Source organism: Loa loa (genome assembly GCF_000183805.2).
Source record: "Loa loa unplaced genomic scaffold supercont3.220, whole genome shotgun sequence".
Lineage (NCBI taxonomy): Eukaryota > Metazoa > Nematoda > Chromadorea > Rhabditida > Onchocercidae > Loa > Loa loa.
The window spans coordinates 52,175-68,290 of record NW_018108400.1 but is presented as its reverse complement, the minus strand read 5'-3'; the positions used below and the strand labels follow the sequence as shown (position 1 = coordinate 68,290).

At 32.4% G+C, this 16,116-nt stretch overlaps 4 protein-coding genes across 4 annotated transcripts; 3 read left to right on the top strand and 1 right to left on the bottom strand.

Moving 5' to 3' along the window:
* Positions 1 to 1,850: 1,850 nt before the first annotated feature.
* On the bottom strand, positions 1,851 to 2,003 carry LOAG_06947 (hypothetical protein; the record flags this gene model as incomplete). Its single annotated transcript, XM_003142481.2, has 1 exon — positions 1,851 to 2,003. One exon carries the CDS (start codon positions 2,001 to 2,003, stop codon positions 1,851 to 1,853), a length of 153 nt encoding a protein of 50 aa, XP_003142529.2.
* Positions 2,004 to 5,627: 3,624 nt separating this feature from the next.
* Positions 5,628 to 6,296, top strand: LOAG_06946 (hypothetical protein; the record flags this gene model as incomplete). The annotated part of the gene is made up of 2 exons (XM_003142480.2): positions 5,628 to 5,848; positions 6,117 to 6,296. Exons 1-2 carry the CDS (start codon positions 5,645 to 5,647, stop codon positions 6,294 to 6,296), a joined length of 384 nt encoding a protein of 127 aa, XP_003142528.2. The 5' UTR covers positions 5,628 to 5,644.
* A 358-nt stretch (positions 6,297 to 6,654) lies between these two features.
* On the top strand, positions 6,655 to 9,094 carry LOAG_06945 (hypothetical protein; the record flags this gene model as incomplete). Its single annotated transcript, XM_020447294.1, has 6 exons — positions 6,655 to 6,947; positions 7,227 to 7,287; positions 7,692 to 7,853; positions 8,319 to 8,498; positions 8,656 to 8,783; positions 8,962 to 9,094. Exons 1-6 carry the CDS (start codon positions 6,835 to 6,837, stop codon positions 9,092 to 9,094), a joined length of 777 nt encoding a protein of 258 aa, XP_020302463.1. The 5' UTR covers positions 6,655 to 6,834.
* Positions 9,095 to 10,339: 1,245 nt separating this feature from the next.
* On the top strand, positions 10,340 to 13,403 carry LOAG_06944 (ubiquinol-cytochrome C chaperone family protein). Its single transcript, XM_020447293.1, has 9 exons — positions 10,340 to 10,535; positions 10,658 to 10,774; positions 11,139 to 11,384; positions 11,743 to 11,815; positions 11,945 to 12,002; positions 12,150 to 12,264; positions 12,364 to 12,450; positions 12,539 to 12,652; positions 12,819 to 13,403. The coding sequence occupies exons 1-9, from the start codon at positions 10,428 to 10,430 to the stop codon at positions 12,978 to 12,980; spliced, it is 1,080 nt and encodes a 359-aa protein (XP_020302462.1). The 5' UTR covers positions 10,340 to 10,427; the 3' UTR covers positions 12,981 to 13,403.
* Positions 13,404 to 16,116: the final 2,713 nt, after the last annotated feature.

Sequence of the window (16,116 nt, the reverse complement as noted above, 5' to 3'; positions counted from 1 at the left end):
TAATAATAATAATAATAATAATAATAATAATAATAATAATAATAATAATAATAATAATAATAATAATAATAATAATAATAATAATAATAATAATAATAATAATAATAATAATAATAATAATAATAATAATAATAATAATAATAATAATAATAATAATAATAATAATGAATGAATGAATGAATGAATAAATAAATAAATATATATACAAACTAATCAATCAATTAGTTAATTAATTAAATAAATAAACAAATAAATAAATGAATTAAACAAGCTAAATAACGAAAGTTGCATTTATTCTTTTTTAGACAGTAATTATTCCATTTGCCAAGCTTCCTTCGCTATTGCTGCTTGATTTATTAAAGTATATAAGGATGCTCGATAGATAAATCTCTTTTCGTTATGATATGATCTCTTAGTTCACGTGTCTTACTTATTAACTTAGCATTTTGGCACTTATACATCTTAGATTGCTTCCAGACAAACAAGCTTATGAATTAACTTTATCATAGCAAATATCAGATTTACGAAACATTTCCAACTTGTTAGCAATGAAATTTCGATTGTTTAATCCTGTCTTCCTGACCATTTGATTAATTACTTTCCTTTTCAATATGTTTAGTGATAAATGCGGCTACTGCTACCTAGCAATGGTTATCATCCTTACCAGTTTTGTCAACTCCACATCGTTACCGTAGTCATACCAAGTGAAAGTGACAACATTATGCTGCTTACTTGTGAATTAACGCCTAAGCTTTCTCTCTTTATTCCTTCCTCTTCTGAATGTACGATATTAGGATATGCGACAAATCCAGCAAAAATTATTCATGATTAATGAAATTTGCTTGAGGAAGAATGAAGAGAAATAATCCAGTTCAATAGGACGAATCTGACAGTTTATTCATAAAAAGCATTGTATTCTTCATTGTTTTATAACTCTTATCACTTTCTAAAATTTCTCGAAAGATAAAATTCGAGGAGATTTAGAAAACGATAACTTGTCGTTTGTAGAGACATATTGCTTTCAAAAGGACAAAGTTACAAATGCATATCAACTCAATCAGTGTCACTGCTAAAAACTTCCAACTTAGGACGTAGTTTATTATGCAATGGATGCTATCACAAGAAGGGAGAACTTTTAACTTGTCAAGAAGATCTTTATCCGTTTTCTGGAGATCGGTTTGAAGGAAACCTTTTCACTAGGAAACTTTTTCCTTTTTACTAAACTATATTACTCATTAGAATGGCTAGGAACATTTGATCAAATTACTTGTATCTTTTGTTTATTAGGGTAATGGGAAGTACATTAAGAGACATACAATTATGACACGACCCTTTCTGCTATCAAACAATGTTATTCTTACTTGAAGACGGTGGTAGCGAAACGTCGGTTTAATGTAGAAGTAAGTTTAATAGGATCAGGAAGTGTGTATGTAAAGAGTTCCATTCATTTATCTTATTATTTTAATTTCAAACAATAATTCTGTCAGAATAGAATGATAGGAACTTTTTTCTGGTTTAATTCTGGTGAAGTGCATTTCAAGAGATTAATGTTCACTACTTGTAGGTTAAACTACATTATACTTTAAATAATTTAGACAAAATAAGTTTAGAGTTTCTTTACATCAAGAAGTTTGTTTTTCATTTAATAACGTCCAATTTACGGTAATTACTCCGCTATTATATCGGACAATATTTTCAATTAGATATAATTCTGTTCCACAATCCTTTTCCACTTTTCCTCTCTTTCTGCCTTATTCTTAGAATTAGCGCATATTTTACGCCGCCAATAAATTTCTCCTGAACGTAAATAACAAGTTTATATTTAATCTCAACCGGTTATAATGATGGTATCACGGAAGCGATGGCTGTCGACTGATACGTGAACGATTAGCATAATTCAACATTTGATCCCATTCCAGTCTTATAATTCGTCGTGTCTTTACCGGATAACTCCAGGTAAAAGCAGTGCGATTTGCGATGGTCACCTCATCTGTACTCTTCATTTTAGTCTAGGCTATGTCCCATGATTTTTCTTCGCCATCTAATGTTATATCACAAATCCGAAATCTCATTCTGTTAGAAGAAGTAATGAATCCAAATGGAGTTACTTTTTCTTCGATATTTATATTTCCTAAAAGCTTCTCTATGAAATGCTAGTCGGGAACTTTCGGAATGTTTATATTGTAATAAATCTGTACTATAACAGGAAACATGGCACCTTCACCAACTCGTAACTGGATGATAACCCGTCTGTGACCCATCAAATTCCAAATTTCTCGACCAGATCCAATAGCTGGCAGCTCCTCCTAGCTGTTGCAAAGATTTTTTGGGAGAATTCATTTTTGAAAACTTTTTATTTTACTTAATTTATTTTTTTATTTTTTTTCTTCAATTCACTTTTTTTAATTTCTTTTTAATTTACTTTTTTAACTTTTAATTGTGGTTTTTTAAAGAATCCTTTTCCAGTTTTAAAATTTTTTAATTTCCTATTCCAATTTAGGGAGTACATGTTCACGAGCATTCGATTTCATCTTTATGCTTTTTAAGAACTATTTACTGCTTATTGATTTAAAAAAATTATTTATTAGGTGCATTTCTCTTCAACACTATCACCTGTCACAGCTGTAAACTGATAATGTCGCTCATTGTGTTCGCTTAGAGAATCGAATTCGGCAGCATGTGGACATATATGGTCACGCGTGTCTACAATTATGACCATTGAAGTTAAAAAACTATTTAAAGCCAAATGCGTGTGTGAACTGAGGTGAAAACAGACTATCAAACTTCAGTTATTTTAAGATTGCTCGATACTTACAGTTCAACCGGGGAAATTTTTCCTTAATCAATAACCACTCCAAATACCGGTTCTACATATACCTGTTGCAGACATTCTTGTGTATGTATATGTGTATGTGTGTGTGTGTGTGTGTGTGTGTGTGTGTGTGTGTGTGTGTGTACACTGCCATTGTTTATCGAAAGATGGTAACATTCCATGAGCAATTAAATTACATGTCTGTTAGAAACTTCTTTGCTTCTAAATTCCACTTTCTTGTTCTACCATCCATTTTTTATCCTTATCTATTTATCTTCCCACACTGTTTCCCTTCTTTCCTTACCTTTTTAAAAGTTTAATTATGACTGAACTATGCACTTCGATTCTTCCGACTATCGATTAGTTCATAATATGGTGACAATACTGGCGGGTGAGGATTAATTCCGGATTTCAACTTCGTCGTTTTTGCTGTTCGTTTTTCAGTAAGCACAAATCAATGTCAAGTTTTCTATTATCACCGGTAATAAGTCATAAAATGATTCCTTCAATCTTTAAAAGCATCACAAATAAAAGGGTTAAAATTTAAGGGTTAAAATTCCAAAAAATTGTGAGAGAAAATGTTTAGCCAGTGTTCAATTTTATAGTAATTTCTCATTACAATCAGTAATTCTATTAGGAAAGAGTACATGACAAAAGACAAAAGACTTTGAGCACAACTGAATTGACATTCTCACAGTTGATCTCATTAAGGAAGCAAAAAGTTAATTTAGAAAAGATGGATCAAAATTAAAACCATATGTTTACATGAAAGACCATGAATGCTTTCTCGTTACATTTCCTTACTCGTTAATGTCCTATGCAATCGACAGATGCCCTTAAGTGTTACAACAGCACCTTTCCTATGATTATATTTACTAACACCTTTCCACTGCTACAAAGTCAGCCTTAAGCAATCAGGCTTAATTGCTTTTACTTCCAAACTTTATGTATCAGCGGCGTATGTCTCAAAATCTTGACAATAGATAGGTATGCTTAATTTAGGAGTCGTTTTATAAATATCCTTTTTATTTAATGTCCTTATGCGATGCTGTACCAAACTTAGACATTTTTTACATATGTAAATTACCGAAAATTTAATTCTTCAAACGACAGATTTTCATTTGTCACCCTAATTATCATTAGATAAACTTTGTCTAATACCGTTCATTGTTCTATTTCTATGATTATAAGTAGAAATGTACCCATTATGTGTTATGAGAAAAAAAAACATTCCTTTCAAAAACATGTAGTTGACACAAGTAATTGACCTACATAAACACTCACATACATACTCAGACAATAACACATACGTACTTGGACATATGCATGCATACGAGTATACGCACGTACATTTGCATGCCAACAAAGATCTAATCTTACAATATTTGGAAAATTCATAGTTTTATTCACTTTTAGGAGACCAAATGTGCAATTCTTTATGGAGAGAGAGTTCTTAAATTAGTTTTTCCTTCTTTTCTTTTTTTTTTTGAAAATTCGTTAAATGATAAAGTTGAATGGCCGAAACTTTGTCCTTTTTTATTTATTCAGTTTTAGCCAAAATCATAGTGTGACAATTATTTATTTAGAGCTTTTTATTTGTTACCTTTTGATAAATTACATATCCAAATGAAAACTGGTTTGGACTAAAAGATGCCCCAGTCAATTGGGTATAATTTTCATAGAAGCTATAAAGTATGTTAATCAACCACTTCAATCTTAATCATTGTCTGAATATATTTCATTACTGATATTTGCTATGGAATTGGAGACATCGAATGGGAGTTAAATATCTTATACTTTGATTGGCAATCATAAAAAATCTGACTTGATTTTTTCAGGCCGCTTTTTTAAATTTTTGATAAGAATAACTAAAAGATTAAAGCATAAAATTGGAACTGAAAATTACATAATTTTAGTACTTAGTCGTATAATAATTGGCCTCAAACTGATATTACTAATATTTGCTATAGGATTGGAAACATAAAAAGAAAAAAAAACTGAATGATTATGAATGACTACAAATACTAAGATAGCTCTCTTAATATTCATTATACAGCTGAACTGGTATAAATGAATAGCTGTTTGTTATAAAGCTCAATATAAAATCAAAGAATTTTAATGGATTTCTTCAACTATCACTTTCCAAAACATTTTTCTTTTTTTAAATATAGACAGTGTTACTTTCGGAATAAAATTCTAATAAATGCTTGAATGGGAATTCGGGGCATATTTGTCATCAGAAGTTTGATAATGGAACAATACTTTTTCGCAGTCACCAATGAAAGTAAAGTGGGAAAGTTCACCAACTTCCTAGAAATATTTGAACAACAACTCTTCCTACTCTATACTTTTCAAGTTGACACTTCGCCATTTCTCGTTTTCTTCTTGCAAAACTGATATGCTGTACTTGATAGTTCTATTTATCAATCATCATTTCCCATCGTTAAAAATATCAAGAATAACTTTTTCCCCGGAAACTGTCATTCTAATGGCTCTGATTTTTCCAGTTGTAGGCATGTTGCATTCGGCTGCAATTAAATTTTTACATTTGTATTGACCTCAATTAAGAGTTCTAGTAAGAAAGATTTGAACCACTTCTATTATTTTATTTTATTTTTGTAGATTTTTTTCATCCTCAATTCATACAAATAGCAAAGTGTTTAAACTATAAAACAAAATGTTTCTATTTGACAGATCGTTGAACATTCATTCTAAACTGCTTCTCAAACCTTACTTTTATTTAAATATTGCGATTCTCTTTGAAGATTTCTAATATTTCGGTATGTAACTGTCACATCCTTCTTTCGAAGAAATGAGATTCAGGAAGGATTTATGATGGCAAAAAGTGATAAGGAAATATTTGATTATTCTGGTAACGAAACAAAAGAAGAGGATGGCATAGAGACGGATAATTCAATTCAAGTGAAATGTTATGAATCTGACAATTTTCAAGCATTTCAGAAAACGGCAAGTTTTAAAAGAATTCTTTTGTACATTACACGAGTATTCACCCCAATAGTAGATACGACTAAATTGGTATTTCATGCGAAAAAAAGTACGAAATTTTATCACTCTCTTTCTCTTTTCCCTCTTTCTATGATGCTCTCCACTTGATGGAGACGGCTATGACATATCATCATTTGTATGATTCGCTCCTTAAATGTTAGCTGCATGCAGCTTGAAATGAGACTTGCTAATGGATCTGAGGAGAGATACAAATAAAACTCTGACATTTTTTCTAAATTGTTTGACAAAAAAAAACCCATTTTCAACTTGTGAAGAAAATATTTTGCATAATTTACAGGTAGATGATTTGTTGTTGGCAGCAAGCGTTGCAGCGACCATTTTCAATGTTTTGGTAATCTTCTGCGCTGTAAAATTATTTCGACGAAGTGGCGATACGATGCACTTATTCATTATCAGTATGACTGTTGGTGACTTATTACTTACAGGTGACAGATTTGGTTTTGCCAAGAATGATTAAGTGTGCAACAATAGTAGCACTTAAGTAATGTATACTTAAGTAATAAATTTTGAAATCAAAATTCGAGAGTTATTTTGATGGAAATTCAAAACTGGAAGTTAAACATAAGCCATCCTTTAGTGCCGATGTTTTAATTGCATACTTTAGGGAAACAAAACCTAGATAATAGAGCGTATCATACTAGTAAGGAATAGAAGTGAATTATGTTATATGTCAGCTGCTGAAATTTTGATTTATCCTTATTTTTTTTTTTACTGTAGCTGACAAAGAAAAATGATGACGTTCCAAAACAACAAAACTTTGCAGCATTTTTTTAGTGAACGGCAATATATGCAATAGCAATTATTTGAGATTGTAAGCTGAACATCAAGCTTTGCAAAGTTTGAAACACAGTAAGAATCAAATTCAACTTCTAGTATTTTGTCATCCAAACGAATTCCTGATTCGCAAACATGAATTCCTGCAACATGCGCGCCTGTGTGCTATAACTCATTTCTGCAACTGGTTAGGCTTGGCAGTGTCAGGCCTATCATTAACAATGCTCAACCTTGATAAACTCATTTATTTTCAATGGCCACTAAGCTACGATCGTGCAATGTCGAAAAAAAGAGCTTCCATTTTATGTGCTTTCATTTGGAGCATTTCAATAGGGCAGGTTTTCAGTTTCTTTCTGAAATTCTTCGGGAAATTCATTCTTTGTGTGGATTCTTATAAAATTTCAATTCTGTTTCTACTTTAGAAATATTTCCAGTAAATTATTTGATAAGTAAGTTAGTTTATTCGTAATAACTTGTTTCAAGTTATATAAAATTATACAATATTCCATTCATACTGCCAAGTAAGCAGTTCGTACTTAAACAATACATTCTCATATTACAACGATAAGACAAACTTCAACGATATATTGTTATATTGTAAATAGCATTTCAGATACGTAACGTTGGTTTGGATGTTCAATGTTGTTTACATTGGTAAAAACTGCAATTTGCAAGTAAGCGTCTACAAAACTCATTATTGACATCACTACTTATCTATGATAAAAATTTTCAATTTTGATATTTTACCCTTTTTGGCGAATGCTTTCTATGACGGGATTTTGTGGTTTTGAGATTAACGTATTTCTATCTAAGAGAGCTTTCGGTGCTTAAAATGACATCATCCTCCATTATGAGAGGATCAATATTGTTGATATTTTACACTTAATATGAAATAGTAAATACGTACTTCAAGAATATCACTTCACTAACGACCAAGAGTTTATCTGTTCTCTATTAATACATCCAGGAGCTCAAACTCATTTGTGATATTTTTAAAATTATTCTGAAAATCAGTTCAACATTTAATTTTTCCTAAAAATAAAAAATAAAATCAATGGAAAATAAGAATTTATTACAGATGACTAGTGATCAAATGTATTTTTACGACGTATTTATGCTAACTTACTGTGTACTGCCAGTGACCTCATCTCTAATCGTCAGTGGTTATCTGTATCAACTTACCCGTGAAAAACGTCATAATGGAGTTTCTGTTGGGCAGTCGCAGAAATTTAAGAATAAAGTTAGTTCATTAAAACCATAAATGTGTCAATTTTTTTATTTAAAGTAAAAATGGATCGTTTGGATTTTTTACCATTTAATGATCTAAAACAACCTCTTGAATCCTTATTGTGAAATCTTTTAAATCATCAAAATCTGCATTTTTGAGTTAAGAAAGCATTAATTTTAGCTAGTGCAAATGACGAATATATGTTTACTTCATTTTCCTGATTCAAAAAAAAAAAATAGAAGGAAACTGACCCTGATATTGGTTATTTACCCCCCTCCAGTAACGACTATCTGAGAGCCAATCGACAGATGTCCAGTGCTCTTGGTTTATTTCCCTGGGCTTCATCAGTGCCCTTTTTCCTCTTGCTAGCCGTGAACTATAACTTCTTCTCTGGGTCTTTTTTTTTTTGAAAAATCAAACAAAATAAGGCAGTGAAACAGGTGCCCTCTCCTGTTGAAAGAAAGATGTTACGTGCAGATGAAATCACTGGTGTTTATTTTCGCCACAACAGCATGGACATCATTCAGCCTATTACCATACCGCATTTTCAACATTTGCCGAATGCACCTGTTCGAATGGAATACTCTAGACTGCGATACACAGTCCAAAATGAATTGGCTTGCTTATGTTCTGCTCTACCTACTTTTCTTGAATCCGGTTAGCTCTTTCCCTACTGACAAAATGAAGATTAGAGTTATCAGGATTTCTACAACATAGACCTTGCGAATGGATATGAGCCGTTGTTGCTCTCAACTTCTCTTTCTATCTTGCTAAGGAAATCATCATAGCTGGTAATCTTCTTTCAGTTTTTCAGATAATCAATCCATTGATAACCGCATTAATATATGCACCGTATCGAGTAACACTAAAAAGATTTTTATTCAGCATTCCTAACAGAAATCGTCTGTTATATAGCTGTCGTGATAATCAAACTGATTTAAGGTATTTCCTTTACAAACTTTATTTACCAAATATCGAATCACTAAAATCAAATAACTTAGCAAGCATTTTTAATTTACTCTGAAAAACAAATTAGTTTTTTCGGGTTTATGTCGTCTAAAAACTTTTACCCATTAATTAATTGCCAAGTGATTTTATTTTATACACTATCGACTTACAGCTATACATGGGTCTGTAACAGACGATCTCGAGGATGTCGTGAGTCGGAGATAACTTTGGATCATGAAATGGTGAACTTGAATCTAACAACGGAAACTGGAAAAAATGTTGATATTTCAAGCGAAAGTTCATAGACTTCGTGTGTCGCAAATGGTAGGGAGAAAAAAGTGTCATGAGGGCTCACATCTGTACAGCATGATCTAACAAGAGTAGCAGTGACGATTCTACACTAAGTCAAGAACTAAAAGGACTAGAAAAGAAGATTTAAAAAATCAAAGGAAATTTAAAAAAGCTTTAAAAAAATCAAAAAAGTTCATAAAGGACAAAGTCTAGAAAATAAATCTTTGTTTCTCTGATTAGTCTCATTTTCGAATCAGTAATTCATAACCGCTTTATCTTGGAAATGAGAAAGGACCATACTTTTCGAATTCGGATTGCTTCATCGTTCCTCCTTCCCTTCCCTATTTGTGAACAAACGTGAAACTGACTACTTTTCATTTTTAAATCGATTCCAAACAAGTTTCAGGTTACGTCAGATAGCGGATATATATAGCTATTCGCAGTATTAGCAGTGTTCATCAATATTAGCGATAACTGTTTGTACGTAAATGTCATGCCAGTAATACGGGTCAACGAAGCGGACCGATTGTACCGCCGATTGTTTATTACACTTCTTTTGTTCGTTTATTTCCGCACTACATTGCATGATAAACTATGCATTTTCACTCCTTCACTTATACATTTGCCTACGTTCATCCAAATTCATAAAGTTTTCATAAATAATACTCATTCAATACTTCAATAAAAAGTATTAAATATATAAAATGTGAAAGGAGGAAGAGGTATGAGAGAAGATGGAATTGATAGGAATAGTAAAAGTGATACCTTCTCCACACAATTCTGGGTTTAAGAAAGAAAGAACAATAATAAGCATGAAAAAAGACATATTTTTGGATTTGAGCTGGCTGTTATGGTATCCAAGACTTCACCTTTCGTTTTCGATCGCTGTTGGAATTGGAAAGATTGTTTTCATGAAAACTACATCAATAGTGACATACCGCAATGGCGAGATTTGGTGGAAGAATGTTGTATTTGAGAGAAGATTAAGGGTCGCGGGATGTGATTACACTGTTAGGGGATGAGTGGAATGACATAATTAGGGTTTAGTATAATTTTCGAATTGTGTGCTGTTAAGAGATGAATTGATTGGTGGGTAATCCTAATTTTTAAATTTCGGAAATGTATTTGTTCTTAAAGGAAGTAGTATTTCTATTTTTTTTTCTTCTCAGATTCGCTTTTTGAAAGTTGAAACCACATTTCGCTTCGTGAAATCTATTTTGTCAAAGGTTTCTGGTCTCTCTTTCAAAGGGGATTTCCGATTGCAGTTGCAGGTTTGATTTCTGATAGGTTTTTGAAAAAGGATTTGGAGTACTCCTACAAGAAGGATTTACTCGTAGCGCTTTTACAATGATTCGAAAAACGTGCGTGCTATGGAAATACATTTCGCCAGCTGTATTTTCTGAGGTGGGATTCCATTCAGCTAATGGATGCAGATATTCGTGGAATTCATTGAGGGTAGGTTCTCCTTTATCGGAATATGAAGTTAACTGGCTGCGCATGTGTGGAATTTTGGAAAGACTTGTATGAATTGTTGTTTTTCAGATGTTTTTTCACTTGTATGAATTGATGTTTTTCAGATGTCCACTAGATGTTATTCCAGTGATCCAATTTTCAAAGTTCGTAAAAGGATTCTGTGGGACGAGCCATTTGAACAGCAAGCGTGCAATGAACCAGAAACATCCTCTGCCCTACAAGTAGTTCGGATTATTTGATTCTTTATCCTTATTTTACTGTGACAGTCATGATATTTTGGAATTAAAATTCTTATAACGTTTTCGTAGGGACAAGGATGGTACATTTTCACTGTGTTGTTAAACAATCTTTGAAATAATTTTTCTGCAGCAAAACATTAATAATTGCGCATAACCTTCAGTAACCCTCCTAGTACATTTACTGGAACGATACGTCCTATACAAGTATTTTTTACGACCTGGGAATATTCACATTCTGATCATTGTGAAATGTTATCATGTACCAAGTGGATCCCAGTTCGTATTCAATACGAACTAAAAAAGGGAATACTTGTCATTTTACTATTATATTCTGTATCTATTATAGGAAGATGAATCAAAAGGATTGGTCGATTTGAACAACACGGAGCCAAAGACTCTCGCTGATGCAACTATTTTAAACCACTTACATATCAAAAAGATACAGGAAACGTTGCAGCAACTTGATGAGCAGGCAAAGCATGAAAACTTTTTTAGAAAAATTACTGAAAAGTGGAATTTGAAATTGGAACTCAGGAAGGCACGGTCAATGCGACGTCAAGACCAAGTTATATATACGAAGGAAATGTTGGCAGTTAATTTTTTTTTTTCTTTTTTTTGCTATATTTAAACTTCTCGCTGTATGTGAATAAAATCGAAAATCTTTCTTTGTTTGAATATTGGCAATTTTTGGGGTGAAACTTGATCTATCAGTTAAAAAGAAACACTCCTTATTAAAAGACGAAGTAGAAAAGGGAGTCGACCTCTTGTTTGATTAAGCAAATGAAATAGCGTTTCTTAAAAGTTAGCTTGTCTCTTATCTTGAACACTGTTCCCAAGACCGGGTTCCTGTCGAGTCATGTAATCATGGAAATTTACCAGTCTTTAAAAAAAATGTATTTTGTTCTAGGTTTTTTTTTTACAATATTTATTGTTCATCCACGGGAGTTTAGAATTTGGACCGTTCTGCTGCCCAGTTGTATTTTGATTGCGCTAATCGATTTCCATATTTGAAGCTCTGCACCGGCAAGTTTATTTGTTCTGAATTCACTGGATTTTTCAAATTCATTTCATAGAATCTGTTATTTTTCCACCTCTTCTCAGAGTAGGAATTAGCAGATGTTATTTTTACTTAGATTGCGTGTTTTATTGCAGCGCTTTGCTTACCGGACTATCTTTCGACATGGTATAAGCTCACCTTGATGCATACCTGGTTAATCCATTTCTTATACTTATTTATTTTGTGTCATTGAACTTTTATTTGCATACTTTTCACAATTTGCTTCTTGTGTGATTTCTTTTTTGGTTAATCCACTGTTTTTTATTTTTTAAAATCTCTTGAGGGAATGATTGTTTGCAGGATGCTACTTGTTCGCTTGCAATCTGTGTTAGAGGCAGCAGCTTTTATTAGGCTCAGGAACAGCGTTATCGAAATTATGTTTGGTGACGTTGATAAACGTCTGAGAGTTGTCTCGGTATTTTTCCGTGATTCTAAGTAAACAAGGTCTCATGCGATGCAGAATTTCCCTGATTTTCACTTTGCTCAAACATTCGTATCTTCTTAAGTTTTGCAGGAAGAATTGCACGAAATGTTGTACCATAAAAGTGACAGACGTCGTATGGCCGGTTTGTATTTACAGACATTCCTCGAATATGATGAGGTTAATACACTATTTTTTTACTTCTCTATTGGGATTTGTCAATTTTTCTGTTTCTGTTCTTTTATGTAATGATTCAATGATTATTTAGGGATTTTTGTGTGATGACACTACATTGGCTGGTGCTTTATGGCGCAATCTTTATATGCAGCGATCCGTAGATCCAGTTCATCTCAATCGAGCAGTGTATTATGTGCGCGGGACGGTTTGTTGTAGCTGTTAATAAAAACAAATTCTGGATAGTTAAACGCATACGAGATTATTTCAGAGTTCTAAAAAGTTATTTAGGATAAAATTTTCTGGAAGCGAAGGGTTGAAAACAAACCTTGATTAATGCGATTATAATTAATTGTAGGTTTTGTTAATTCCAGATGGCATACTTGGATAGTCTCAACTTGGAGGAGATCCTTTTACAAGGCATCAAGAACTGGAAAATTGCATGTTCAGACAGGAAATTTAGTGATAAAAATGCTTTTGAAGTGGCTGAGGATATAGCTTATTCTTTAATGAAGCAGAAGTATAAGCACACCTGAAACATGGACAACCTTTATTACACTAGATAAATTTTCCTCGCGAAAAATATTCCACTTTTTAATATCTCTTTGGATTTCCTTACAGAAAAATTGGAAAAAGCGAGCATATTTCGTCATGCTTCTGTCATAAATTATTTTCTCATGTTTTATTTCGTGTGAACATATAAATGGTAATAAATGGTATGCATTAAAAATATTTTAAAGCGGGAAATTTCTTACTGTTATGTTGCAAACTATCTGTTAATATTTGGAGTATCTATTTCATAATTTATGTGTATTGTTATAGATAATTATCACTTTGCGAGCACCAGTTCAGGCAGTTTCAGTGTTATTAGTGCAATAGAAATGTTTTTCGGTTGAAATTAATTGTTCAGGATATTAAGATTGTGCTGGTCTATCGTGCATTCATCTAAAGGGGAATGTTCAAGTTTATATCAAGTAAACTTCCCAAAACGACTGATTGACATCAAGTTACGATTAAAATCCGTTAGCCCAGTTTTTTTCTTTGTACAGAAGTTTACTTTTTTTCTGATGTGACGCAGTCATAGCGTGTAACACTCATTTCGAAAAGTACAGGGCAAAGTTCTTCAAGTACGGACTTTGTGATTATTCTCAGGTACCAAAAGTGTTTGTTCTTCACTATCACTCACCACTTATGAAGTTCTCTTGACTGTTTTACTGTTGCTGTTGTAAAAATGTGGTTATAGGAAAGATGAAACTGGATAAAACAATCTGCAGAGCGAGGCTACCGTTTCGAATTTATTTCAACGTAAGCATAGTCAAAACAGAATTGAAATGGGGTATAGCAGTAAATTTGGCACTTCCCTTACTTTCCTTACTTTTTTTTCCCTTACTTCCCTTACTTTTTCTAAAAGAACCCAGTTCTTTTAGGTTCCATTTCCACTTTTGTTAGGAAAAAGAAGTGTATCCGCATTTCTTCAATCTTCACTGCATCTATGACGAGCATAAATATTGCCCCAGACATGATAGCGGCATAGCGGATGCAAAATTGCCACACAAGATAACGTAGAGATTGCGTTCAGATCCGAAAGATAAGTTCTCGGCTTTACAGCTTGCAAGAAAAAATGAAACAGAAAAATGCCAGTTGATAACACGGTCAGTGATTTGTAATAACAGTCACTACCCCAGATCGATTACACATTGATCAAAAAAGCAAAAACCTTGTGTTTTCACAAAATCGCCCAAAAACTATGATTTTTAAAAAATTTCTTTCAATCCGAAATACTTGGACATTTCTACCTATGATCTCTCAAACAAACATTTCCACGATCAGTGATCTGTCATAGCAATCGATATCGATGGCATCGATGACAGATCGATGACACAATGATTAGAAATCGTGAAAACCTTGTCAAATTTTCACTAAAATCGCCTATAAATTAAGGATTTTTTAAAGATTTCATGCAATCGCTAGTAGATAACACAGTCAGTGATTTGTGACAGCAATCATTATTCCAGATCGAAAACACAACACCAAAAATAGTGAAGACTTTAGCATTCACTAAAATTACTTGAAAATTGAGAGTTCTTTAAAATTTTCTTCAATTCAAAGTAACCAAACAAATACTTTCTGCTAAGTCTAGTCCTAAGCCTAAGCCTAAATCCAAGCCCAGTCCGAATCTGAACCTAGTCCAAGTCTAAGTTTAAGCCTTAGCCTGAATTTTTCCTAAGCCTAAGCTCAAACCTAAGCTTAAACACGATCAGTGACTTGTGATAGAAATCAGTATCCCAGATCGATAACACACTCTTCAAAAATAACAAAAACGTAATCAAATTTTCACTAAAATCGCCTAAGAATGAAGGTTTTTTTTTAATTTTTATTAGCTTGAATTAATTAAACAAATATATTCCCTAAGCAAGCCTAAGCCTATGCTCAAGCTTAACACGACCAGTGATCTATGATAAGCAGTCAATATCTCAGATCGATAATACACAAAAGAAAATAGCAAAAATCTTGTCAAGTTTCCACTAAAATCGAATAAGAATTAAGGATTTTTTTAAAATCTCCTGTCATCCAAAAATTAGAGATATTTCGACGTGCAATCGCTAGTGAATAATACGATCTGTAATTTATGCTAGCAATCAGTATCCCAGATCGATAAGATGCTGGTCAAAAAATGGCGAGAACCCTCTTAAATTACCACTTAAATTGCCTAAAAATTAATTTATCTAAAATTTTCATTAATTCAAATTACCTAAACATATATTTCCATATGTGATAGTTGTAGATAACACGGTCAGTGATTTATGATAGCAATCAATATCCCAGATTGATAATACACTGACAAAAGTAGCAGGAATTTTCGCTGAAATCACCTGAAAATCCAGGGTTTTTTTAAAGATTTTCTCTAATCCAAAATGCTTACACAAATATTATAATATATATATATATATATATATATATCTAAACAAAAAAAATATGTATATATATAGACGTCATGGATCAGCATCAGCAAAGCTCAGGGTCAATCTTTAGTATTGTACGGTTTAGATCTACATACAGATTGCTTCTCACCTGAACAAATTATATGTTGTCGTGTTCTAGAGTCAGCAAACTAGATAATCTTCATATCTACATAGACAATGGAATAACAAAAAATATTATATACCCAGAAGTATTATGCAATTAAACATATTAGAAACGTGCGCTTTTCCTTCTTTCTTTTCCATTTAACATACTATTTTCTTCATGGAGATTAACTAGCCCTAGCTATCCCATACTGCAAATATGCCGAAATCTCTTTGTGATGTCTTCCATTGTTTACATTCTCCTCATCGCTTTAATTTTACGGGATTACATCGTCCTATCTGATCGATATTTTATAAATTTTATTTTAACGAAATTTAATTTCGGTAATCTATTAAGTGTTGTATTTTCTGTCTTTCAGAAATTTCTTTTGGCAACAAATCTTTTATTCAAAGTCTCCAATCTCCCAAAGTCCTTCACCGATTGCTTTGAAATTTATGTGCAGTGTCAGCAAATTGTGAAGAATCTCTGGTTAATGTTGGCATATGGTAAAGGTTGTCAGATCAACTTTGGGGTCAATCGGTTCTAAATTCTCTGATTGCTGTAAACAAAATCATACTATATATATATATATATATATATATATAT